Source organism: Halichoerus grypus, chromosome 6 (genome assembly GCF_964656455.1).
Source record: "Halichoerus grypus chromosome 6, mHalGry1.hap1.1, whole genome shotgun sequence".
NCBI classification, from domain to species: Eukaryota; Metazoa; Chordata; class Mammalia; order Carnivora; family Phocidae; genus Halichoerus; species Halichoerus grypus.
This window is the reverse complement of record NC_135717.1, coordinates 164417704-164445679: the sequence shown is the minus strand read 5'-3', so window position 1 is coordinate 164445679 and position 27976 is coordinate 164417704. Positions and strand designations below refer to the sequence as shown.

General features: G+C 41.4%; 1 protein-coding gene across 4 annotated transcripts; it reads left to right on the top strand.

The window, feature by feature from the left end:
- Positions 1-27876, top strand: PRDM4 (PR/SET domain 4). Of its 4 annotated transcripts, none has more exons than XM_078076519.1 (12): positions 1-20; positions 383-649; positions 4495-4628; positions 6277-6462; positions 7939-8733; positions 13177-13326; positions 14510-14628; positions 15811-15896; positions 16519-16646; positions 17293-17607; positions 19800-19968; positions 26157-27876. In XM_078076519.1, exons 2-12 carry the CDS (start codon positions 639-641, stop codon positions 26467-26469), a joined length of 2406 nt encoding a protein of 801 aa, XP_077932645.1. In that variant the 5' UTR covers positions 1-20; positions 383-638; the 3' UTR covers positions 26470-27876. The 4 variants fall into 4 exon arrangements, with proteins under 4 accessions (XP_077932645.1, XP_035949391.1, XP_035949389.1 ...); XM_036093496.2 differs by lacking the exon at positions 1-20 and adding an exon at positions 44-188; XM_036093498.2 differs by lacking the exons at positions 1-20; positions 6277-6462 and adding an exon at positions 43-188.
- The last annotated feature ends 100 nt before the right edge of the window (positions 27877-27976 follow it).

Below are 27976 nucleotides of genomic sequence, written 5' to 3'. Positions count from 1 at the left end.
CCGGAAACGCGCCTTGGAGGGTGCGGCCCTGAGGAGACGGCGGGCTGGGCCGGGCCGGGCGGGAAACGTTAGGCCGGCGGCCCCCGGTGCGCGGGGGCCGAGCGGGCGGGGAGGGCCCGAGGCGAGCTCTGCCCGGATGAGGAACAAAGCGGTGGGGCAGGCGCGCGCGCCCCCCGCGCGGCCGGCAGGTGGGCTGCACACGGGCCCGGCCGGGGTGGGGCGAGGGCGGCAGGGCCTGCGGGCCCCACGCCGGCGGGCTGGCGAGTTAGCCGGCCGCCCCTGGGAGGCGGTGTCCGCAGCGCCTGGGCTCTCCGGTGGCGAGGGGACGGGGACTGCATCCTCCCCCGTTTTGGTGACCGCCCTTGTCCTCCCCCCTCCCCAGGTTGGGCAGCCCCCCTCCCGAAGCTTCTGGAGGAAAAGCCCCGGGTGTCCCCCGGCATGCCCCATCTCGCGGCGGGGTGCGCGGCCGCCGGCCCTCGGGAGAAGTTGGGCGGCCCCGGGCGGCCGCGGGGCCGAGTGGCCGCGTTTGTGCAGCGGTTGTAAGCAAGATGCGGTAGCACGTGACCCTGGAACGCAATCCCTGATGCCGGTTCCCCGCCACCCGTGTGTTCTTTTCTCTGACACTTGGCCCCAAGCAGATGCATCACAGGTGAGTGGCTTGGTGGGCTCCGCGCTGGTGACATCTTTGGAAAACATTTGGCAAATGAGAGTTTAGAGTGCCTTTCTTTGGTTTTGGTGCCATGGGGGAAGGTTACAGGTGCGATTTGCAAATGGATATATGTCCCAAAAGGATCAAGAAATCCAGAAGCCAGAGTTGGGTTGAATATACTCTCATTCAACCAAATTGACTCCAAATGTGAATAGTTCCAATTAGCCACACATTGACTCTTGGCTCATTGACATTTCCCCTATGCCTTTGAGTTATTTGAGCTTTTAATATCTTGATTTGAATTCCAGAGTGTATTTTAGCTTATCACCATGCTTCACCTTGAATTTTGCTGGTTACCCTATGGCTCGGATGGTAATGTGGAGAAATTAGGTTCTTAATTTTGCAGGTAGAAATTATTAGTTTTGCAGATTTCCTGCTAATGTTTCAAGTACTTAATGATACCATGCCAGTACAGAAATATGCCAGATATAGTTACATTTGGCTGTTCTTTGGGGGCAGTTTCATAGGCTGTATGTTTAGGATGAGGAAGATAAAACAAATTCATTGAAGTTGCTCAGGCTGTCCATTGCATTTTGCAAAGTAGCCGCTTTCAGTTAGCTTCTTAAATATTCTAAGAAAAAGTTATAAGATTCTAAGAAAAAAGTCGTAAGATTAGCAACTGGCAAATGGTTTATTCCTAGGTCAGTTAGAAACACACACATAAAGCGTAGAAGTGTGAAAGAAATGGTTTTACCAGGAATGAGTAGGGAAGAAGAGAGAGGTTGGTGTGATTTTGGCCCTTCTTCCAAGATTGCTTCCCAGAAACTCCTATGAGAAAGGTAGGTAGAATAGAATTGCACTTCAGAATGAGAGTCTTATGAGGATCATATTGTAAATTCCCTTCTGCTTTTTCTCTGTGAGATACTAGTTACCTTTGGTTTATGGCTGCTGAGGTAATCACATTTTAGTGACTCACGACAAAGCAGAAATCTGCTGAGCCTCTCACATTAAACTCTGGTTTGAACTGGTTTGAGAAGGCCTAGGAGTCAACCTAGAAACACCATTTTGATTTTTATCTGGAGATTAGGTACACAGATTAATATTCAGGAATTTTTAGAATGGGATTTGAAGCTATAGACTTTTAGGTGTACTTTAAAAAATTATTGTAACCCATTTGTTTAACCCACTGCTCCAGTGGTTGTAGAGTTTTAGTTACATTTGTAGCTATAATAAGTTACAGGAAAAGTCTGTTTTAAACTTGCAAAATTAAGTTAGCTATTGTTTCTTTAGGCTATAAGGATTTTTTTGCATTCTTTTATAGCGTAATTAAATACTGTCATTAATGTGCTGTCCTTCGTCAGGTGTGCCTCATTTGTCATATGCTTCTAGTTGCCTCTACTGAGGATGAAAATGCATTGCTCCATCCAAATCAAATATTTCAGAGTGCCTATTCTCTACTGTTGGCCTTGTTCGTTTTATTAATGTCTGAGAGTTTAGTTTTATGAGATACCTGGCCTGGGGTAGATTAAAGCCTGTGGATGTAGAATAATGCAGGAACAGGTCTACGTTGCACTTTAAACACAACCCACAATATAAATACACAGATCCTAATTATTGGAACTGAGTAAAAGGCAAAATGGTTCTTTTAGTGTAATTGTCTTTCTAATTGTAGTTAAGAGCTTGAGTTTCTTTTTTAAACATTTTTTTATTGTAAGGGCGCCTGCGTGGCTCAGTTGGTTAAGCGTCTGCCTTCGGCTCAGGTCATGAACTCACGGTCCTGGGATCCAGCCCTGCATCAGGCTCCCTGCTCAGCAGAGAGCCTGCTTCACCCTCTCCCCCTGTGGGACCTCTCCCTCTATGGGGACCCTCCCCCCGCCCCCGCTTGTGCTCTCTCTCAAATAAATAAAATCTTTAAAAAAATTTTATTGTAGTTGACATAAAATGTTATGTTAATTTCAGGTGTTGACATACAATGTTCTATTAGTTTCAAGTGCACAACATAGTGATTCGATTTAGGTTTCTTAAATTGGCAGACCTGGATTTAAATTCCAACTCTGCCACTTGTTATATAATCTTGGGTTAAATTTCTTAGCCTCTCTGAGTCTGTTTTCTCATCTCTAAAATGGGATCAAGAATAATACCTACCTCACAGCAGTTATAAGGATTAGGTGAAATAGTTACATGTAAATCACTTAGGTCAGTGGCTTACACATACAGTAAGGGAGTAATAAGTGTGAGCTATTATTATTTTCAGGTTTACTGATAGCTGGTACTGCCATTTTTCAGATTACAACCTATTTAGGTTTTCTTTCGCTGCTAAGAAATATGTAGATCCATTTGATTTCTCCTTTCCTTTAGTCCTCCCATGTAGATAGACATACACAGAAGAACTTGCATTACTGTTCCCTATACTTATTCTCAATATAGGATTGGAGGTCTTTTTTTTTTTTTTAAGATTTTTATTTATTTATTTGAGAGAGAGATAACGAGCAGGGGGGAGGGTAGAGGGAAAAGCAGACTCCCCACTGAGCAGGGAGCCTGATGCGGGGCTTGATCCCAGGACCCTGAGATCACGACCTGAGCTGAAGTCAGATGCTTAACCGACTGAGCCACCCAGGCACCCTTTTTTTTTTTTTAAGATTTTATTTATTTATCTGAGAGAGCGCGCGCGGGCGCTCACACACAAACTCTAGCACTAGCAGGGGGAGGGGCAGAAGAAGAGGGAGAAGGAGGCTCCCCACTGAGCAGGGAGCCAGACTCAGGGCTGCAGGGCTCTATCCCAGGACCCTGAGATCATGAACTGAGCTGAAGGCAGACACTTAAAGGACTGAGCCACCCAGGTGTCCTGGGATTGGAGGTCTTTAGTAACATTTGGATAACATGTTGGCTAGTCTCTTGAAATTATAATGCTTATAATATGGCAGTCTCTAAATTCTGATATAGGAACTAATAGTTATTGATAGCCTCCAATAGCAGGCATCTTGTTCAAACTAGTGTATTGTGATAAGATTGTTAATGATAATGAAAGATTGCATAGAAAAGGTGATTCTCAGATTTTTTGGCCTGACAAAAATGGTCTGTAGATTTGAACAGAAAAAAAAAGGTTTGCTGTATCGAGAAACTTTTTGGCAGTGTTTTGCAGCATGATCGGTGCTCTTCTACTTAATTGCTAGTATTTGGGGCATATGACATGTCCTCTTTGACCTGGTTTCCTAATTTACTTTATTTTGAAGAATTGGTGAGACAATGTGAAATAAATTTTTATAAAATATATATCAAAGCTTACATAATGAACCTTGCTATATGGCAGATATTATTAAGATTTTTATACAGAGTTTTAATAAAATCTAACCCATGGAGGAAATACGGTGCTTCTTCACACCGTTAATAATCTAATTCAGACCCAGTATCACTGTAAGTCTTAGTAAAAAAATTAGTAAAAATTCTTTTGAGTGAAACTCTACAGAAGTCTGGTTTGAAGTAATAGGCCATTTGAAGAAAATACTGTGAAAGAAAAAACTTAGAGGGTTAAACAAACTCTTATTGCCATGTGCTCTAAGGATTGCAGTTTGCTTCAGGCAGTGTGCATAGGGTTTGGAACAAAGTGCACCTGAATTAAATCCTATTTCTGCTTTGTGACATTGACTGAGTTAATGTCTCTGAATCCCAGTTTCCTTATCAGTAGAAAGAATAGGACACTGTCTCAGAGAGCTGTGAGCATAAAAATGAAGTAGTAGTTGGTCAGCTCCCATTTCCCTACCCCCATCGTTTCAGGTTCTTCAGTAACTTCAATGGAATCACTAAGGTGAGATTTTTCCTAATTGGTTATGTGTGCTCTTTCTTAGGATGAATGAAATGAACCTGAGCCCAGTGGGGATGGAGCAGCTGACTTCATCCTCTGTGAGCAATGCCTTGCCAGTCTCAGGGAGTCATCTAGGGTTGGCTGCTTCACCCACTCACAATGCCATTCCTGCCCCAGGTCAGTAGTAAGGGAGAGCGACTGAATTTCAACACTTAATTGCATGATCAGTTCTCAGTGGAGTCTAAAGGGAGAAAGAGTGTAAAGGAGAAGCCAAGCAGGTCTGAACTGCAGTTCCACGTGTGTCAGCCTCATGGAAGAAATGTTTTTGTGGACCACTGGAGTTCTAGTGGATAGGAGTAGCAATTTTTTCTGATTAGTCCTCCTGTGGGCTTGGTGGCCTTTAGAGATGTAGTTAACTTAGCATTTTATCTAGGTTTATCCATTCATCTGGTTCATACCCTTGGTACTCTGTCCCTGGGTTAATAGAAGAGAATGAAAGTTATTCTAACTGTTCCGGAAAAGTAAGAGCAATTGAGCTTTATTATTTTTTATTATATCTGAAACTGGCAACAGCTGCAAATGCACCAGGCTTAGAATTCAAAGAGGAGGCACCAAAGATCGAGCTCCTACGTGGGACTCCCATGAGCCTCAGTACTCAGAGAGGAATACTATAGAAAAAGCTCATTTTCCCCCATCACTGTACTTGTAAAACCTTTTTATTTGCTTTCTTTTCTTTTTTTTTGAAATAGAAAAAGACAAGCTATTGATTCTCAATGAACTATGACATTGTAATGTATTGGGCTTTCTTTATCAAAATTAGAGTTAATGCTGACATTTGGCTGGTTCATTCAGTGGAGCATGTGACTCTTGATCTCAGGGTTGTAAGTTTGAGCCCCATGTTGGATGTAGAGATTACTTAACAATAAGATTTAAAGTTTAAGATTTAAATCTTTAAGTTGTTTAAATAGTTCTCTGTAGGGAACTACCTGCTTAATTACTAAAATGCAGCAGCTAAATAAATTCATCTAAACTAGGGTCTCCACGTTCCTTTCAGTGTCCACAAAAGAAATTAAAAAAAATTTTATTAGTAGTTAACTCATTTGATTATCTCTTAGGCATTCCTTTTAGTGAACACTCTTGTTATGGGGGAAAAGCATATTAAAAAATATTGCCACTGGCAAAAATAATGCAAATCAGCACTGCTCAAGTTAGTGAGTATTCATTGTTATACTTAGGCATAGTAAGAGTCACTTCTACACCTTGCAGGTATAATCCAAGGTAGATAAAATCTAAAGCTTAAATTTTTTAAATCACGAAATACAGCACATACACAAAAACACAGCACATATACATTTAACTTCCAAGTATAAGCATATTTATGAATTTTTAAAAAGTAAAACATTCTCACCATATAAAATGGGAAATATAAATAAAAAAGTAAAAGAAAATTCGTAATATCATTACTCAGAGACCACTCCTGTGAACTTTGGTGTTTTTTCCCACTTTATCTCTATGTGATTTGTTCTCTTAAATTGTATTTAAACTAGGTTTTTAATTGTAATTAAATGTTTTGATACTTAAAAGCAATACAGACAACTGGAAGATCAACTTGACCATTTTAAAACTAACTTGAGAACTACATTTAAGACATATTTGTGAATATCTGCACAATACTATCTGTCTGGGGATATAAAGGGCTATTAGGTGAGATTTTTTTTTTTCCCCATATGCAGAAACCTTCCTAAGAGCTTAGCTAGTGATTATAGTGAGAGTTTTTAAGTACTTACTTTCTTTTAATTGAGGAAAAAAAACCATTTTTTTGTAGGCCTGCCAGTGGCAATTCCAAACCTGGGTCCCTCCCTGAGCTCTTTGCCTTCTGCTTTGTCTCTGATGCTCCCAATGGGTATTGGGGATCGAGGGGTGATGTGCGGGTTGCCCGAAAGAAACTACACCCTACCTCCACCACCTTACCCCCACCTGGAGAGCAGTTACTTCAGAACCATTCTACCTGGTAAGTATTATGGTTATTTGGGACATTAGAAGAAAGAATAGAGCCTCCTCTTAACCTCCCTACTTGAAAACTTGAATAACACTTTTTTCTGTTGGTCAGTTTTGGATCTTAATCTCTAGGTGGGAAAAAATATATATATATTTTTGTACCTTTCCTCTTAGAATGTACAGATGACACTTTATTAATGTAGCAGTTTGACTAGGCTTAATTTCTTAATGGCACATAAACAGTTTTTCTCCTTTTTCCTCCAGTATTTCCTTGGTTCAATTTTTATAATTCTGTAGTTGTAATTCTTGTCAACCACATGTCCTGTCCTGCTAGTGTCATTGTTTATTATAAATTAAAGGTTTTTTTTTTAAGTTTAATGATTTTTTTATTCTAAGTGTGTATTTATTTTACAAAATTTAGCAAATAGGGAGGAGAACCACTCATAGTCCCATCATCCATCTTTTTGGTGTACTTCCTTCCTGCCTTTTATCTTGGTGTATAGAATTTTTACTATTTTTCATAATTAAGACTATACTGTCTATATGATTGTGTATCTTCACTTTTTTCCGCTTCGTATTTTTCTGTATTTTTAAGTAGTTATTTTCTGTAACTGCTGCATGGTGTTCATAATTATTCTTTTTAATGCTGCATTACAGTCTACTGAATGAATATTCCATGGTTTATTTATATATCAATCTTTATTGTTGGACAGTTTGGTTTTTCTAGGTTCTTGTTACTGTTACAGGAATGACTTTGTGTATAATATCTATAAAATGCATTTAGGGAAGATTATCCTAAGTGGAATTTCTTGTGCAAGAGCATATGAATATTTTTGGGGTTTTTAATGTATATACTTTCCAAAGAAGTTTTAGTAATTTACACTCCCACTGGCAATGCAGCAAGTGCCATTTCAGCACATCCTTATAAGCATGTGTATTCAAATATTTCTTAATAAAGCAGATTCAATTGTGACTTTGGTTTTGAATACAACCTAATGTGCTTGACAGTTTAATAATTAAAACTTAGTTATATTTAAATTTTCTTAAATTTTTCATGTGGAAGATCTACATTTAAATCATTTTACCTTTTAACTTTTATAGAACAAATTTCAGCATCTTGGGTCTCAGGAATTCCAACTATGTATATATTAATATCATCATTTAAATGCTTAATTTCCAGTGACTTCAAAGGAACATAGCTACTCTTTTACAGTTTCTCAGTTTCACAGGGAAAACTGAATTATGGTATATGTGTGTTGCTATTTATAAAGTATATGTATCAATTTAACCAAATAAGGAGGTAGAAGATTATTTTATGGTCTACTTATGTTGCTATTTTTATAAAGTATATATATCAGTTAAACCAAAGAAGTAGGTAAGAGATTAATTTAGTTATATTTGTAAGGAATATAGTTTCTAGCCTTTGGAATTCCTTATATTTAACGATGTACTAAAAAGTCTCTGATATCTCATCTTTTCCTTTTCTCAGGCATTTTATCTTATTTAGCTGACAGACCACCTCCTCAGTATATCCACCCTAACTCTATAAATGTTGATGGTAATACGGCATTATCTATCGCCAATAACGCTTCAGCTCTAGATCCCTATCAGTCCAATGGAAATGTTGGATTAGAACCAGGCATTGTTTCAATAGACTCTCGCTCTGTGAACACCCATGGTGCCCAAAGTCTTCACCCCAGTGATGGCCATGAGGTGGCCTTGGACACAACAATCACTATGGAGAACGTCTCTAGGGTTGCCAGCCCAATCTCTACAGATGGAATGGCAGAAGAACTTACAATGGACGGTGTTGCAGGCGAGCATTCCCAAATCCCAAATGGCTCCAGAAGTCATGAACCTCTGTCTGTGGATTCTGTGAGCAGCAACCTTGCAGCAGACACTGTAGGACATGGTGGTGTGATACCCATTCACGGGAATGGCCTGGAGCTCCCTGTGGTCATGGAGACAGACCACATTGCAAGTCGGGTCAACGGGATGTCTGACAGTGCCCTCAGTGACTCCATTCACCCCGTGGCCATGAGCACCAACTCCGTAAGCGTGGCACTCTCTACCTCACACAACCTCGCCTCCCTAGAATCTGTTTCCCTCCATGAAGTTGGCCTAAGCCTAGAGCCTGTGGCTGTCTCCTCCATCACCCAGGAGGTCGCTCTGGGGACAGGTCATGTAGATGTGTCTTCGGACAGCCTTTCTTTTGTGCCACCTGCACTGCAAATGGAAGACTCCGATTCAAACAAGGAAAACATGGCGGCCTTGTTCACCGTTTGTGAGTGTGCCCAGCCTTTTTCTGTTGGGAGTATTGCTAGCTAGGGCCACCATCTCTAACAGATGTAGTCACGAAGTCCGGCGTTAAGGGAGTACAGACAGAAACTAGGCTGTGGGATTTTTCTTTGTGTGTTGTCCTTCATGCTAATGTGCCTTTTCCTCAAGTAAGCCAGATGACATACGGACATTTTGTTGGTTCTTACAGGGTTCTGAAGTAAGGAAACTGTAGTCGTTTCTTTCTGTGTTTTACACATAAGGTCAGCCCAATGGTATTCGAGATATTTCCCTGGGTTTCAGAGATAGAGTCATTATAGAAGTAAACTTCAGTGAGGTGTTCTTTGTGTCATGCCATGTGCTTTTTCAACATAAGACAGATTTATTAGATCATGTGTATTTTTTTATCCCAATGGAAAAATGTAGGAAGATACAAATGCAATTTTTATTTTTGTTCAGAATGCATATAAATTACTGTAGTTGGGCATGTAAAAGTTCTTTTTATGGGGCAACAATAACAAAAAGCAATATAAAAACTGTTGATTTGTTGGTGTCACTACATGCTTCATTCAAGCAACGTGTTGAGTGCTTACTCTATGCCAGCCTCTGTGCTAGATGCAGGGTAGAAAATAGTCTGCAGGAGAGGACACATGCCTTTAAAGAGCTTATAGTCTGATGGGAAGCATAGGCAAGTAAACAAGCTGTTGCAATATAGTATGATAAGTGGGAAGATGGGATTAAGTGCGAAGTCTAAAAGAGCCCGAAGGGGAGCATCTAACCAGACCATGGAAGGAATATGGGAAGACTTACCAGGGGAGGCAGTGCATATGTTAGCACAGACCTGAAGGACAAAAAAGATGTTGGCAGCTGAGTATCAGGAAGAACAGTGTCCCAGACAGGAGTTGGCACCTGTAAGTGCCTAGAACTAAAAGAATCTTGTGTGGTTCAGAATTGCTGAAGTATAATATGGGGGTGATGAGAAAGAAGTAGGAGCCAGAACACAGAGGGTCTTCTAAGACCAGTCAAGGGTCTTAAGGAGTGAGGTTTGGGATGGGGCTCTTTGCAGTGTGAGGCGAGTAGATGCCATAATTTAAGTGGAAGGTGATTTTCTAACCTAGAGTAGAGGTAATGATGATGAGGAAAGTGGGGAATATTTACAGAGAACTTAGTAGAGCTTGCCAGTGGGTTGAAGTTGGGGGAGGGAAGGGTTAAGGAGATATCCTTGGTTTCTGGCATGGGAAACTAGGTGGATAGTGGTACCACACTTTAGGATAATGAATGGTGGAGGAGGACTGCCGTTTGTTTGTTTTTGAGGAGTGATGGTGAGTCTGGTTTCAGACATGTTGATTTCAGTGTCTATAAAATACCCAGGAGAGATGTTTAATGAGAATTTTAATCTGGAGCACAGAGATCTGTCTGCAAATATTCAGGAATCCTGAGCATTAAAACATTAATCATAGCCATGGAAGTGGGGTGAAATTATCTCCTAGTGAGAGTGGAATATAAGAGGCTAGGGATGCTAAGACACAGTAGTAGCGGAAGAGCTTCCAAAGTAGACTGAACAGGAGGGTCAGAAAAGTAGGACAGAGCTTCTGGTGCCTCAGAAGCCAAGCAGTGAGGAGAACTTTTATGTTAATCTTTTGAAATCTGAAAGTTAAAATTTTAAAATATTTTAATTTAGGAATGTGATTAATGTAGCCTCATTAACTTAGCAGAAGAGGTGGCCTAAAGTCTGTTGATCCTATTTTAAGTGGGCATGTGGAATCTCTTGCTCCTATGTGTGTTTTTTAAAAAATGAGATATGTTGGGGTGCCTCGGTGGCTCAGTTGGGTAAACGTCTGCCTTCAGCTCAGGTCATGATCTCAGGGTCCTGGGATCGAGTCCTGCATTGGGCTCCCTGCTCAGCGGGGAGTCTGCTTCTCCCTCTCTCTGCTCATGCTCTTTCTCTCTGTTTCTCTCAAATAAATAAAATCTTAAAAAAAAATTTAAAAAATGAAACATAATTCACATATACATTTTAAAGTGTACAATTTAGTAGTTTTTAGTATATTGACAAGGTTGTTGCAAGCAGCACCACTATCTAACTCCAAAATGTTTTTATCACCCCATAAAGATACCCCACTAGCCGTCTCTCATCATTCCTGCCCTTCTAACCCCCTCCCTCCCCACAACCATCCTCAGGTAACCCTAATCTACTTTCTATAGATTCACCTATTCTGGACACTTCATATAATGGAAGCATACCACATATGGCTTTCTGTGTCTTCTTTCCCTTAGCATAATGTTGTCCTGGCTCATTCATGTTGTAGCACGTGTCAGTACTTCATTCCTCTTTAGGATTGAATACTACCCTGTGTGTGGCTGTACCACATTTTGTTTATCCACCTTTCATTCATGAACATTTGGTTGTTTCTCCTGTTGGCTATTAGGAATAATGCCGCTATGAACATTCATGTACAAGTTTTTGTGTGAACATGTTTTTAAGTCTCTTGGATATATATTTCGGAGTGGAATTGCTCCTGTGTTTAACTTCTTGAGGAACTGCTTTTCTGAAGTGGTTGCATCATTTTGAATTCCCAGCATCAGTGTGTGAGTGTTCCAGTTTCTCCACATCTTCCGAACGCTTTCTATTATAGCCGTCTTACTGGCTATGGAGTGGGTGTGAAGTAGCATCTCATGGTGGTTTAGATTTGCATTTCCCAGGTGACAATGATGTTGAACCTCTACATGTTCTCATTGGCCATTTGTGTATTTTCAGAGAAATCTCTAAGCATTTTTGGCAGTATGAAATCTTCTCCTTTGGAGATTTAGCATGGTTTGTTATTAAGAGCATTGGAGAATGGGGCGCCTGGGTGGCTCAGTTGGTTAAGCAACTGCCTTTGGCTCAGGTCATGATTCTGGAGTCCCGGGATCGAGTCCCACATTGGGTTCCCTGCTCAGCGGGGAGTCTGCTTCTCCCTCTGACCCTCCCCCTCTCATGCTCTCTGTCTCCCGTTCTCTCTCTCAGATAAATAAATAAAATTAAAAAAAGAAAAAAGCATTGGAGAATGAGTTCTCACCAAGTGTAGGGGATCTCTAATCTGATCTTCAAAGAATTTTTAGTCAAGTAGTAGTTGAAGTAAGATATTATTTCTGCTTTGTCTAAATACGAAAACTTACTGCTATTTTATGTCATTTAAGGAGAAATGTTTAATGATTGCTTAGGGAAAAAAACCACTTAGATGGCTGTGGTTCTGCGGTTGATGTACTCCAACTATTTTGAGGACGAATTTGGAAGGTTTGAGCATAATCATTGACTGATAGTCATGTGTACTATTCCTTAACAGAAATAAAGCACAAGATTTATGAGAACGACACTCATGAGCTTGTAAAAGTGAAGTTACAGTAACCACAGAGAGCAGTATATAAAGGCAGCACCCTTTCTGACAATGCAGAAAGAACATATGAACAGTAAGAAATTAAGAATTTTAAGCAAACGTGTCTGCAAGCACATGATTCTACCTATTGTCCCTAAGAGCACTTTTTTGCCAAATTTTTTTTTGTCTTAAGAATCTCATCAAAACCTGGGTGACCGGTTTGTTTATAGTGAAGCAAAAGCGAACAGTGGTGCAGCTGTCTCTGCCTCTGTTGACCTATATTGTCATCTCTGTTTTGGCTTTGTGTGATGGCATTTCAACTCCCGTTTCCTCATACAGTTTGGTAGAATTGGAATCTTGGGACTTTAGATATAATATCTAAAGGTATTATGTATTTACTTTAGGAAACAATGTACTTTATTCTTGAATTAATTTAGTGTTACTTTTTGGTCAGTCTCTATGGACTGAATAGTAAAATTGTCCTGTGAGATTAAAAAAAAAAAATCGAATCTTACTGGAGAGAGATGTCAGAGTGGGATATGTATCTTAGTGTAAGAAAGTGATTCTTTGGGGCGCCTGGGTGGCTCAGATGGTTAAGCGTCTGCCTTCGGCTTAGGTCATGATCCCAGGGTCCTGGGATCGATCCCCACATCGGACTCCTGGCTCAGCGGGGAGCCTGCTTCTCCCTCTCCCTCTGCCTCTCCCCCTGCTCATGCTTTCTCTCTCTCTGTGTGTCTCTGTGTCTCAAATGAATAAATAAAATCTATAAAAAAAAAAAAAAATGATTCTTTGATCAGAGTATTTTTTTAAAGATTTTATTTATTTATTTGAGAGAGAGAGAACAAGCAGGGGGAGGAGCAGAGGGACAGGGAGAGGCAGACTCCCGGCTGAGCACGGAGCCCTATGTGGGGCAGGATCATGACCTGAGCTTAATGCAGACACTTAACCAACTGAGCCACCCAGGCGTCTTTTTTACTAGAATTTTGCTTCTTACTGGTTATACTTTAGTCATTACCATTTAAATAAGAAAGCAGGTGGTACTTCAGGCTGCTTGAACTAACCCCATTTGTTTCTCTCAAATTTCCTATCCATAGGGTGCACTCTCTGTGACCGAGCCTATCCCTCAGACTGCCCCGATCACGGACCAGTGACTTTTGTTCCTGACACTCCAATAGAGAGCAGAGCGAGGCTTTCTCTCCCAAAGCAGCTTGTTCTCCGCCAGTCAGTTGTGGGAGCAGAAGTTGGTAAGAACCTTGGAACCATAAAAGCCTGTCAGTTCTCTTCCTTTGTAGGGTAGAGTTGTAAAAGTGGATATGTATATTGGGGCGCCTGGGTGGCTCAGTCGTTAAGCGTCTGCCTTCGGCTCAGGTCATGATCCCAGGGTCCTGGGATCGAGCCCCGCATCGGGCTCCCTGCTTGGTGGGAAGCCTGCTTCTCCCTCTCCCACTCCCCCTGCTTGTGTTCCCTCTCTCGCTGTGTCTCTCTCTGTCAAATAAATAAATAAAATCTTTAAAAAAAAAAAAAAAAAAAAGTGGATATGTATAATATAGTCATTATTTGGTTGATTCAGAAGTCAATTTACAGCTTAAGATTTATCCTTCTAGGAACATTTGTCCAGTGATAGCAATAAATCAAGTTGAAACTTTCTTGAGAAAGTTCCCCTTTCTTCGAATCAGAATTGAATAAAGAATCATGGCCTGAGTCTGAAGACTTTTATTCTTGGCTGTATCATTCTCTAACGATTATGACAAAGCATTTCTTGAAACTTAAGTTTCTTTTATAAGAAATGGAAAATTCATCACTGATAACCTTTTGTCACAAAAGATAGTTACATCGAATGTTCATAAATTGTTTAATACTCCTTAGGAAAAAGGAATAAGAAATACAGACTGCCAGAGTTTGGTTACCCATATTTGGATTTAAAATGGTTTCTGAATTACTGTGCCATTTCTTTGAAAATACCAATCTAGGTTCATTATTTTTTCAGCTGTAGTTTGGGTATGAGTCAGTTGAAAACGTTAAAACAGCTTCAATAATATGGAGCAGTGCTTTAAGCACAGATGGTTTTATTAGTTTGATTTATCTTGTAGTAATTGCTTTATATTTTTATAATTGGGTAATGTTCTCTAGTCTTTTTTATGTATTCCAAAATAACACTTGGAGGGACTTGGTTTGGTTCCTTATGTATAAGACCGGGTTTAGGGATTTCTGATACTGCTTCTTATTCTGCATGTTTCTTCTGAGCCCTATTTAATCTGCTCATTACATTTTTCATATTTATAGGATAGAACACAAAATACTTAGCTACCTCACAGGAGTGCTGGAATATCCGTAGTTCTTAGGTTCACTGAAGCTAAGCCACTCTCTCTTGTGTATCCTGTTAGATGCTTAAATCATTGATTGGGCATAATATCTTTTCACTGACAGGTGTGTGGACTGGAGAAACCATTCCTGTGCGGACTTGCTTTGGGCCTCTCATTGGCCAACAGAGCCATTCCATGGAAGTAGCAGAATGGACAGACAAGGCAGTCAACCATATCTGGAAGGTCAGTGTTCATGAAGCTTTTCTGTGGTTTCTGAATGTTTTTACTATAGTGAGGTAGTTAAAAGTGATGTAAAACAAAATTGGCCAAGACTCGTATGGTGCCATTCACCTGTCAGTCATTTATTTAATATTCCATCCTTTCTGTTCTTTGTAGCCAAATTATAATATTTAGCAAAACACCAGCTATGGAATTTAGAAAATAAACTGTTTTTAGTCTTCCTTTTGTTAGATAATCCAGTGATTCTTCATTTAAATTACTTGAGGCAGCTGAGGACATGGACTTTGTTTATATGATGAAAGTCTTATTTTATAATCAACTAAAACATTCTTCAAATAGTTAGCTTGGGAAACAGTTCTGGGATTGGAAGCTAAGATCATTTCTCTAGTTCTCTTTTTTTTTTTTAAGATTTTATTTATTTTTGAGAGAGAAAGAGCAAGTGAGCATAAGCAGGGGGCGAGGCAGAAGGAGAGGGAGAAGCAGACTCCCTGCTGAGCAGGGAGCCGGATGCGGGGCTCAGTCCCAGGATCCTGGGATCATGACCTGAGCCAAAAGCAGACGCTTGACTGACTGAGCCACCCAGGCACCCCGGATCATTTCTCTCGTTTTCTAATGGGAATCCTGGAAATGCAAGGTTTTGTCATAAATAGCTATTCCTTTAACATGTTTATATAGATTCACTGTAGTCAATAGATTGGGAATGATGCCTGCAAAATTGAAGTGAGAGGAAAGTGGGTCTTGTGAACATTGGAAAGGTAAGGTGCTGCCAGCATTGGGGACATGCATTTTGGTATCCAAAAAGAATACAGAAGAATGCTAGGTCCATTGGAAAAAGACTGAGAAGAGATGGTTCTGTGACCTTAATGTCTGTGTAGTCACTCCTTGTCACCATGTGGTAGGTTTTTGTTTGTTTTTTCCAGTCAAGCCAAAATGTGAATAATGAAGAGCAAGGTCATTCTATACCTTGAGTACTGTCTGTCTGTCTCCAGTAGTCTTTATTACATTGCTGGAAATGGGCCTGGGCGAAATGACAAAAGTGTGAGAAGGCAACCGTGGAGTTCCACGCTGACTAGGGAAGCAGAAGCCTACTGCAGAGTAAAGGAGACTGTTGGCTAGCCTAAATTCAGTAGCACTTTGTATTGCCTGTCTGTTCATTTGACATGTATGTTTGCCTTCTGTTGACAGATATACCACAGTGGTGTCCTAGAATTCTGCATCATTACAACTGATGAAAATGAATGTAATTGGATGATGTTTGTGCGCAAAGCCAGGTAAGAGTAGTCTTGGGTGAAGACATAGTTAAGATTTGGATGTTTTTCAATAGGAAGCTTTGCATAAAATAGGGAAGAGCCAAAAATTCCGGATTATACTGATGTCTAAACATATGTTGAGGCCTAAGGCTTTTTACCTTCTTCACTCTAGTAGTTGTTGACTAATGGTGATTATAAATCAAAAGAGAAGAAGCTATATCCTTTTTTTAAATAAATAACTTTATTCAACCTACCAGCGCAATAAGGAATGGTACAGTTATTGAATTTGCAAGTGGGTACCTGCTCTTTATATCCGCTGTTAGTCAACCCTCAGGCTGTTGTAGTTAATTCTTATTCAGCTGTCTATCTCTGTGTCTTTGTCCTATTGCTTTTTTAAAACTTAATTTTATTTAATTTTCTTACTTCCCGTGATAAACTCTCTAGTGTTTCTGACTATAAAGGGCAATCAGCTGATGTACAGAAGTAAGAATTCTCTATGTCCCTCCTAATAGGATAGGGAATTAGAAAAATGACCCAAAGAAAATAGTTCTAAGTTTTCATGTGGAATTTTGCTTAGGGATAGGATATGTTTAGTATGTATTTCAAAATTAATATGCTTGATCTATTAAATGTGATAACTTAGGAACCGGGAAGAGCAGAATTTGGTGGCTTATCCCCATGATGGAAAAATCTATTTCTGCACCTCACAAGATATCCCTCCTGAAAATGAACTGCTTTTTTATTATAGCCGGGATTATGCTCAGCAGATTGGTAAGTTACTATAAGACTTGTTTCTCCTGAATCTAGGATAGTAAAAACACCAAGGACCAGAAGTAGTTTTGGTAATGATTTATATGTTAGCTGAAGCAAATCACATACATTTGTATATATAAAAGCAGGGTATTACGCCTATGTTAGAAGTGTTAAAATCTGTGAGGTTCTTCACAAGCTGAATGTTATCGATCAAGCAGTATTCTTATGAAAGGAACTTCTGCGTTAAGATTTTGATTTGGGGTATTTGAAGTTCCTGAGGCTGCTTTTTTGAGCCAATACCATTGTAATTTTAAGTTCATAAAAAAAAGGAAAGATCCTTTAATTGATTTAAACTTCATAGTCTTTTTCTTTGCACTGTGTCATGATGACAAGCGATGTTTAAGAGTTTATACTACACTTTTTTAACAAAAGTTTTTTGGTTAGGAAAGATATATTAAAATCCAGTATTTACAGATGCTTCCTTTGTGCCTGGCACACTATGTGAGATGCTGGGAATAGAGTATTAAACAAGACATTTTAGTTTTACAGAGAGTGGGCAAGATGGAAATTTTGGTAGAATGGAGAATTGTAAGCAACATTAATATCAAGAATGAGTTTTTAAAATTTAAGTACGAGGAGACATTGAGTAATTTTTTTTTTGAAGGTGTTCCCGAACACCCAGATGTGCACCTCTGTAACTGTGGCAAGGAGTGCAATTCCTATACAGAGTTCAAAGCTCACCTTACCAGCCACATCCATAACCATCTTCATAGCCAGGGCCACAGCAGCAGCCATGGGCCAAGCCACAGCAAAGAAAGGAAGTGGAAGTGCTCAATGTGCCCCCAGGCTTTTATCTCTCCTTCCAAACTTCATGTCCACTTTATGGGTCACATGGGTATGAAGCCCCACAAGTGTGATTTCTGTAGCAAGGCTTTTAGTGATCCCAGCAACCTACGGACCCACCTCAAGATACATACAGGTAAGTTGTATTGGACCATCAAAATGGAATTTCGCAACAATTAGAAACTGCAGTAGTCAATTGCAGCTAGCTAGTCTTGTAGGTGGAGTTAAGATGTGAGAGTCTGGCTGACAGCAGGACTTCATTGGGTGATAAATCTTGGTGGGATAATTGCGCTTCCTCAGAGAGTGTTAGCTCCCGTTATTACAATGTTTCACATTCCAAATGCCCCAACCATAGTTTGAAGGTGACTGGGAAAATGGACTTCATCTGGAAGTTGATGCCTGTGTTTGGACTGAAAGCAAAGGGAATTCTATAGAAACACTCTGAGCCTCTCATTCCTAGTCACTGGCCAGAGCCAGTTTTCTTCCTATGAATATTGCCCAGTTAGCCTGTCAAATTTTGTTTTTTTGAGTTTCCATTTACTAAACTCCATACAAGCCAACCCCTTTCTTTTAGCACGTATTTTTTATTTTTTTTAAAGATTTTATTTATTTGACAGAGAGAGACACAGCGAGAGAGGGAACACAAGCAGGGGGAGTGGGAGAGGGAGAAGCAGGCTTCCCGTGGAGCAGGGAGCCCGATGCAGGGCTCGATCCCAGGACCCTGGGATCATGACCTGAGCCGAAGGCAGACGCTTAACGACTGAGCCACCCAGGCGCCCGTAGCACATATTTTTTATTTTTTATTTTTTTAAAGACTTTATTTATTTGAGAGAGAGGATGAGAGGAGAGAGAGAGCATGTGAGAGGGGGGAGGGTCAGAGGGAGAAGCAGACTCCCTGCTGAGCAGGGAGCCCGATGTGGGACTCGATCCAGGGACTCCAGGATCATGACCTGAGCCGAAGGCAGTCGCTTAACCAACTGAGCCACCCAGGTGCCCCCTAGCACATATTTTTTAAATACATACTACATGGGGCGCCTGGGTGGCTCAGTCGGTTAGGCCACTGCCTTTGGCTTGGGTCATGATCCCAGGGTCCTGGGATCGAGCCCCACATCGGGCTCCCTGCTCGGCGGAGAGCCTGCTTCTCCCTCTCCCACTCCCCCTGCTTGTGTTCCTGCTCTCTCTCTCTCTGTCAAATAAATAAATAAAAATCTTTAAAAAAAAAAAAGTAAGTACATACTACAAAATAACTGATGACGTCTTGGTTTTCTTGGCTGGATCGTTGGTTCTCCAAATCTTTGAAAGTAAAATTCTTCCTTGTCCTTTTGCATTTAAGACTGAGTGGTCACGGGGTGCCTGGGTGGCTCAGTCGTTAAGCGTCTGCCTTCGGCTCAGGTCATGATCCCAGGGTCCTGGGATCGAGCCCTGCATCGGGCTCCCTGCTCCACGGGAAGCCTGCTTCTCCCTCTCCCACTCCCCCTGCTTGTGTTCCCTCTCTCGCTGTGTCTCTCTCTGTCAAATAAATAAATAAAATCTTAAAAAAAAAAAAAAACAACTGAGTGGTCACGATGGAGACTATATGGCCCACAAAACTCCAGATACAGACTAGACTTTACAGAAGGTTGGCCAATCCCTGACTTAGAGTAATCTTATTTCTGCATTCTTAGAAAGATTCTATTTCACCCCTGGTTTATGAGGTCATATGTTTAAAAAAAGAGAAAACTATAAATTTAGGTTGTAAAAGTATGTTTGTCTATATAGAGATGCTATAATTCATGAGGTGTTTTTTTTTTTAAGATTTTATTTATTTATTTGACAGAGACACAGCGAGAGAGGGAACACAAGCAGGGGGAGTGGGAGAGGGAGAAGCAGGCTTCCCGAGGAGCAGGGAGCCCGATGCAGGGCTTGATCCCAGGACTCTGGGATCATGACCTGAGTTGAAGGCAGATGCTTAATGACTGAGCCACCCAGGCTCCCCAATTCATGAGGTCTTTTAAACATAATGGGGTTAGGCTGGTTGCTAGGATTGTAAGTAATTTCTTTTCAGATTTCATATCATGTGTCAGCTATAAACAGTAAAAAAATATGTATAGACATTTAGGTAAGTGGTCCTGGAAGGAGGTCAGATTTATTAGCTTCACTGGCCTTTGTTGCAGATTATAAATTCATTTTCTCTGACTGGTTCTAGGTAAATAGCCCTAGAAGGTGATGTTCCAGTTATCAGTTCTGTTTCATTCCTGCCTCTGCCACATACCCATACCTGTGTCTATTCATCTCGAGAATGCTAGTGATTATTTTATTCACAGTGTGGCAATTTGGGTTAATGTGCAGGTCAGAAGAACTACAGATGTACTTTGTGTGACAAGTCTTTCACCCAGAAGGCTCACCTAGAGTCGCACATGGTTATCCACACGGGCGAGAAGAATCTCAAGTGTGATTACTGTGACAAGTTGTTTATGCGGAGGCAGGACCTCAAGCAGCACGTGCTCATCCACACACAGTAAGTTACCCCACAGCCCACATGCTCTTTAGGTGGTGAACTTGAGTGCTTTCAAGTGCTGACTCATTGTCTCCTACCTTGGTAGCTGCTTCCTGTGTTCACCTAGCCAAGCAAAGGTTGGAAATCTAAGTTTTGGTTTTATCCTGCAAGATTTCACTTAGTTTGCTTCATTTTTCTTTTTTTTTAAGATTTTATTTATTCATTTAAGATACAGAGATAGAGAGCATGAGCAGAGGGAGAGGCAGAGGGAGAGGGAGAGGCAGAGGGAGAGGGAGAAGCAGGCTCCCCGCTGAGCCAGGAGCCCAATATGGGGCTCGATCCCAGGACCCTGGGATCATGACCTGAGCTGAAGGCAGACACTTAACCACCTGAGCCATCCAGGTGCCCCTGCTTCATCTTTCTTATTTTTCACTTCTCTCTGTATTTACTTTTTTTCAACCCATAATCTCATTTAATTTAACAAATATTTTTTAAGTACCTCCTCGATGCCCACCATTATGCCAAGTGGTGAAAATACAGGGGTGAAAGATATAGACCTTATCTTTAAAGAGCTCAGAGTCCAATAAGAGAGGCAGAACAGTAAAGCACTATCATATCACATTGCGGTTAGAGTAAACATTGGATCCTGAGAGGCTGTGGAAGGGGGTCACAGACCCGGCCAGGGTGTCCTGGAAAAGCTTCCTGGTAGTCTTGAGCTAAGTATTAAAGAAGATGAATTAGAATTATTCAGGGAGGCAAAGAAGGGTAAAGGGGTGGGAATAGTATTGTAGACATATTTAGAAACACAGATACAAGGACTGTGGAACACAAGTGGTTCTTTACAGTTAGAGCATAGTGTGCATGTGAGAATGATGGAGAGGCGGCAATGAAGTCATGAACCTTTTATCCAACTAGGAAAATTAAATTTCTTTCTGGAAATAATGGGAGGCCACTGAAGGATTTTACATCCCCATGTAGCAGGCACTATGCTGGGTGTGTGTTTTAATTACAGTAAAAAAAACATGTAACGTAAAAGTTACCGTCTTAACCGTTTTTAAATTTTATTTTATTTTTTTTAGAGTGAGGAGGTAGATGGGGAAGGGGCAAAGAGAGACTCTCAAGCAGGCCCCATGCCCAGTGCAGAGCCCAACACAGGGCTCGATCTCACAACCCTAAAATCATGACCTGAGATGAAATCAAGAGTCGGATGCTTAAACTGACGGAGCCACCCAGGAGCCTCACCATCTTAACCATTTTTTAAGTATACTGTTCAGTAATGTTAAGTGTATTCACACTCTTGTATAAATGTTGAAGGACTTTAAGGAAAAGGATGTCATGGTGAGATGTCCATTTTGTAAAGATTACTCTGGCAGTAGGACAGGATGATTGAAGGAGAAGATCAAATATTGCTCGACCCATTAAGAATTTATTGCATGAATCCAAGTGTAATTAAATGTCTGGGTTGTGTTAGTTAACGGTAGTGGTAAAGAGAAAAGAATAGATTTTGTGGGGGCGCCTGGGTGGCTCAGCCATTAAGCGTCTGCCTTCAGCTCAGGTCATGATCCCAGGGCCCCGCATTGGGCTCCCTGCTCCACGGGAAGCCTGCTTCTCCCTCTCCCACTCTCCCTGCTTGTGTTCCCTGTCTCACTATCTCTGTCAGATAAATAAATAAAATCTTAAAAAAAAGAAAAGAATAGATTTTGTGGCCCTGAGCTTTTAGTAAATGTTAGAAGAGGGAGAAAACATTAGCTTATGTTATGGAGGTACTGTTTAGGAAGTCATGTTCAATGGAAACTTGATATTCTTTTTTTTTAAGATTTTTAAAAATATTTATTTGAGACAGAGGGGGCACAAGCAGGGGAAGTGGCAGAGGGAGAGGGAGAAGCAGGTTCCCCATTGAGCAGAGATCCTGACGTGGGGCTCGATCCCAGGACCCTGAGATCACGACTTGAGCCGAAAGATGTGTAACCGACTGAGCCACCCAGGGGCCCCGAGACTTGATAATTCTTATTGTAAGGTTTAGTTAGGTACTTTGCTTTCGTATTAGCTCTTTTGTCTGATTCCTAATCAAGTGCAACCTGAGGGGTATCTGGGTGGCTCAGTTGGTTGAGGGTCAGACTCTGGGTTTCGACTCAGATGATGATCTCATGGGTCGTGGGATCGAGCCTCATGTGGAGCTCCGCTCTCAGCGGGGAGTCTGCTTCTCTCCTTCTCACTCTCCCTCAGCCCCTCCCCCTGCTCACGTATGCCCCCCCCCACGTCAGATAAGTAAGTAAATAAATCTTTTTAAAAATGCAACCTGAAACACTAAAACATCCAAGAAGTTTGGATCTACATTTGTAATTCTCAGAATGACTTTTTTAAAAACAAAGTCTTCATGAAGTAGTTTCATTATTAGTGTGAAATTTTAGAAATTAGACACGTGAATTATCAAATACTATATAGAATTATATATCATTAGAGCTGAAAGAGATGTCTCAGATCATTTAGTCCAGCTGCTTATGCTAGTCAGCTTGAACTGCCGTAACAAAATACCTTCTAGAGACTGGAAATCCAAAGTCAGGGTGCTAGAATGGTTGGGTTCTCCTGAGAACCTTCTTCCTGGCTTGCAGATAGCTACCTTCCTGCTGTGTCCCCACATGGGGTGGGGGAGAGCAGATGAGCTCTGGTCTGTCTGCGTTTTCTTCTGACACTTATCCCATTGTGGGGGGTCCAATCTTCATGACCTCATCTAAATCTAATTACTTCCCATAGGTTCCATCTCCAAATACCATAACCTTGTGGTTTAGGTCTACAACATATGAATTTATTGGAGGATAGGGCACACAAGCATTCAACCTATAGCACTGCTCATAATAATCACTAGGAAAATGTGAAAAACAATTGGTGCCAGGGTCCTACCTCCAGGGATTCTAATTTAGCTGGTAAGGGGTAGAGCCCTGGCCTTGGTAATTTTTAAAGGCTCCCCAAGTGACTCTGATGTCCAGCCAGTGTTGAGAGCTACTGAGTTCATCCAAATGAAAGGCTTGTTTCCACAGTGTCTCTGGCAAGTGATACTATGGTTTCTTCTAGAATAGCACACAACTGATTTATTGAGTTTTCAGGAAAAGTTTTGCTTGAATCAGCTTATGTCAGCCTCTCTCCATTCACTCTATACACCTGCCTCTGGAATGATACATGTAGGTTTAATATATCTTTAAACTCCTTTGTACTTATGATTGCTGTCATGTTCCCTTTAAGCCTTCTTTTCATCAGGCTTAATGTCCCTAATTTCTGCAGCTTTCCTATCACCTGGTTTCAGATTTGTTACCCAGAAGTGAAGACAGTGTTCCGGATATGAACTGTTCTGTGCTTTTTTTTTTTTGTGAAGATTTTATTTATTTATTTGTCAGAGAGAGACACAGTGAGAGGGGGAACACAAGCAGGGGAAGTGGAGAGGGAGAAGCAGGCTTCCCGCCGAGCAGGGAGCCTGATGCGGGGCTCAGTCCCAGGACCCTGGGATCATGACCTGAGCCGAAGGCAGACGCTTAACCGACTGAGCCACCCAGGTGCCCCATGTTCTGTGCTTATTACTAAATGGAGTTATTTTCTTCCTTGACCTTGACTTTCTCTGCACTTGCTTTTTCTGTAGCCATTTCACAGCATAATGCAATATAAATTATTTTGAGGTTAGTGGTATGACTATTTGTCTCCACTGGGTTTGAGAATTGGCTTAATCAGGTATTCACCAATGAAAACAATTCTCTTAAGTGAGGATCTGGACTCTTTGACTCTTTGTCACAATGATGAAACAATAACCCTCTTTGCCAAACTTCCATGGGATAAAAAGTTTTTAGACCATCCAAGCTTTAACCTAGTTTGTAAGTCATTCGTAATTAAGCACTACTCAAAATGTTTTTTTAAAGATTTATTTATTTATTTTAGAGAAGCAGAGAGAGAGTGTGTGCGTGCACAGGCATGGTGGGGAGGGACAGAGGGGTAGAGGAGAGAGAGAAGAGAGAGAAGCTCAAGCAGACTCCCCGCTGAACAGGGAGCCTGATGCAGGGCTTGATCCCATGACCATGAGATCATGACCTGAGCCAAAATCAAGAGTCGGATGCTTAACCAACTGAGCCACCCAGGTGCCCTCACTCAAAATATTTTTGAATGAGACACTAAATTTCCTGTGGAGATCATTGGTAAAATTTTTAGATGTTTGTATTTTTTACCTTTAGACATTTCAAAATGGATGTAGTAGTATTGGAATTCATTTTGTTTATCTGCTTAGAAAAAAACCTAGCTACAGTCCTAAAGCCAAATGCAGGAGGAGTTTCTGTCCCACAGTTTGAGGAGAGTGTGAGGCATGTGGCAGAGACTGACTTTGCACCCTCCTCAGAAAGAGCAACTTGAGAGCAGGGGCAGGGACGCTTACCACCTAGGTCATCTCCTTAGTCCCATGGCTTTTTAGATACCATCTTTATGATTTATATCTCCAGCCTTATATATCTAACCATTCACTCAACATCTCTCAGTTCTGGATGTCCACTAAGGTAACTCAAACCTGGTATATCCAAAACTCAGCTCCTTTTTTTTTTTTTTTTTTAAAGATTTTATTTATTTATTTGACAGCGAGAGAGGGAACACAAGCAGGGGCAGAGGGAGAGGGAGAAGCAGGCTTCCTGCGGAGAAGGGAGCCCGATGGTGGGGCTCGATCCCAGGACCCTGGGACCATGACCTGAGCCAAAGGCAGACACTTAACCCAGGCACCCCCAAAACTCAGCTCTTACTATTACCCCCCACAAACTTGATTTTCCCCCAGTGTTCACCAGCTCAGTCTTCCATTCTTCATTCAGCTTTATCTAGTCCAGACCGCCAGCATCTTTCGTTTGGATCATCTCAGTAGTCTTCCAGCCAGCCTCTCTGCTCCTTTTCTACCCAGACGTGCATATACAGGCACTGTATTCTGTCGTAGTAACTGGAGTGATCCATTTAAGACATAAGTCAGACTGTGTTTGTCTCTGCTCATAATTCCCCCGTGGCTTCCCATCATACTTGGGTGAGAAGGTTTTTACCATAGTGTGGAAGTCCCTTCATGATATGGTAGTGGTATGTGGCTGCTTCTCCCACTTCGTCTTTATTATTTTTCCCCTCATGTTCTGCTTTAGCCACATTGCCGCCCGCCTCCCCCCGCCGGCCCCCATGAGACTCCAGCATACTAAACACACTCCTGTCTCAGGACCTTTGCCCTGAACTGCCTGTGCCTAGACATCCCCCACCCTAGACATCTTCCTGTCTTCCTACCTCACTGCATTCAGGTTTTTGCTCAAAAATGTTGTCATCTCAGAATGGCCTTCCTTGACTATCTTATCTAAAAAAGAACTCTATTACTCTTACCTGGCTTCATTTTTTTTTTCATAGTACTTTTTACTATTTGACATGATGTTACATATTTTTTGTTTATGATGTAACTCCTCTGTTAGAACATAAGCTCCGTGAAGGCAGGGGCTTAGTTTTCCACATCCTGTAGCTCCACAGGTTCCCTCAGTGCCCTCTTCTGCTGGGAGAAGGTGGTAGAAATGCTGAGGAGGCCAGACTTCAGCACTTCTCACTGTATCCTACCACTTCTTCAAGGATTTTAATCTCCTTTTATCTGTTTTGCATATTGAGCCTTTAAGACGTAGGGTTCAGCTGCTCAAAAAAAGAGTTAAAAAAAAATTCCTGGTCTACATGATTTTTTTAGGTTTTTTTCCAGCTCTAAAATGTCTAAGCCAGGGTTACTCAAACCTTGACACATGACATTTTGAACTGGGTAATTTTTTGTTATATGGGATAGCATTAATACCATAGTGAGATCTCATTATGTATTGGCCAGGTGGCATGAATGTTCAGATTTGAATCTTCCAGTTGTTGAGAATGTGGGGCAACAGGAACTCCCAAGTGGCTGTTGATGGGCATGTATATTAATACTACCACATTGGAGGGGCACCTGGCTGGCTCAGTTGGTAGAGCATGCAACTCTTGATTTCAGCTCAGGTCTTGATCTCAGGGTCGTGAGTTCAAGCCCTGGCGTTGGGCTCCATGCTGGGCATGGAGCCTACTTAAAAAAAAAAAGTCTGATTCTAGATGGGTAGAGCTCCTCTGACAAAGACCTGAGGTTGTGAAGAATAAGTGTGTGCCTCAGTTGTCATTTGTAACCCCAAATCAAATGTTTTTTCTTGTGTTCCTCTCAGAGAACGCCAGATCAAGTGTCCCAAGTGTGATAAGCTGTTCTTGAGAACAAATCACTTGAAGAAACATCTCAATTCTCACGAAGGAAAACGGGATTATGTCTGTGAAAAATGTACAAAGGCTTATCTTACCAAATACCATCTCACCCGCCACCTGAAAACCTGCAAAGGTCCCACCTCCAGCTCATCAGCACAAGAGGAGGAAGAAGATGACGACTCAGAGGAGGAAGAACTAGCAGACTCTGTGGGGACAGAAGACTGTCGGATTAACAGTGCTGTGTATGCAGCAGATGAGTCTCTCTCGGCACATAAATAAAAGCCAACTATTTTGGATGGAAAACGCAAAAGGGAAAAACATATACAACCAGTTATCCACTACAGTGGTTTTTATATAAAATGGTTTCTGATTTTCTTCCAGCCAACAGTCAAAGACTGAATGGGAATGGATAAAGCACTTATAGAAGAGTATCCTAATGAGAACACTTTAGAACAGATTGGGAAAAGAGAGCAGGTAAACTATTTTTAAGTGGTGTATGGGGAGGAAAGTGTCAGCTTTTGAAGCCCACTCCTTATTTACATGATAAACTAGGTGATGCATTTATACCTGAGTCAAAGCTGTCTTCCACCCAAACAAATCAGATTTATTTTAAATTCTTCCATTGTTCCATTTTCCTCCTGGCCCTATGATGTGGTAGCATGCTAAACTTGGTCCCTGCCTCACAGTCATCCCGATTGCTGATTGTGGTTCTGGTGTTGTGTTTTATGTAGACTGTTGTGACTTAAGTCATCCCAGAATGGATTGGAACACAGCAGTGTAAGCTTGTTGCTTTGACTTCAGCTGACAGGTTTAAAGCACCACCTGCCTTAATCTCTCTTGGCTACTTGGGAGTTTAGGGTAGATCTTGCTTCCCAAAATTTCAGCAGAAGCCTAGAGGGCAGATAAAAAAGGACCAGCCAGGCAACAGGCAATGTTGGAGAAAAGAAAAGGAGAGACATCTGGGCCACTGTCCAAAAAAACTAGCTTTGATGGAAGCCAGGTTGAGACACCTGTTATTGTTCCTTAGAGATCTGTGTAGGTTTAGACATGTCTCTCTCTGTCTCCAGTAAAGCCTCTAGCCTCTAGACAAAGGGGAGCTGGAGGTGTAGTGAGTCAAATAATGCCCGCTGGATTATCTCCTGACAGCAAACACATGTGGACTCAGCTGGCAGAGTGGTACCTCGGACCGTGGCAGGAAGGAGGGAATGATCCTTTATATCTGGCTTATCCTGCGAAAAAGAACAAGACACCATTAAAATGGTGCCAACTCGGAATGACAAATGATTTCAAACACATTGGTGCATTTGCAAGGTTAGACCTTCTCAGTTGTCTCTGGTGAAGGATCTCATCAGTTCAGCATGGTGGGTGTTAGCGGATTTCAAAGGTATAGAAGGCTTGATGGTCACCACGTGGTTGTGTTTTCAGGGTCCCAGCTTAGTTCATTCATCCATCCATCTGGTCTTTCACCTGATCTCACATGTATATCCTGCTTTCAGCAAGAAGCAGACACATCCTGGAGATGAAGGTTGATGGAACATGCTCCTGCTCTAAGGTGCAGCCTCTGGGCTGGAGTAGAGCGGATTCTGGTGGGAGGGTTTTGCTGCTAATGTATTTATGGAATGAATGTATTTCATTCAAATCTGTATTCCTCTAGGAAGGATTAAAATAAAAACCTTTTTTAAAATACAGGCTTCCCCTCGTAATCTCATTTTGTGGAAGAAGAATGAGTCATTTAGGGAAAGATTAGGTATAGCTTGGTTTTGTTTTCTACGGTTAGAAGTGGAGA

Bases quoted from the DNA above. Each gene is read 5' to 3' on its own strand.
- PRDM4 (XM_078076519.1), top strand. The intron at 4,629-6,276 runs GTCAGTAGTAAG...ATTTTTTTGTAG, and splicing joins CAATGCCATTCCTGCCCCAG to GCCTGCCAGTGGCAATTCCA. The intron at 17,608-19,799 runs GTAAGTTGTATT...GTTAATGTGCAG, and splicing joins CCACCTCAAGATACATACAG to GTCAGAAGAACTACAGATGT.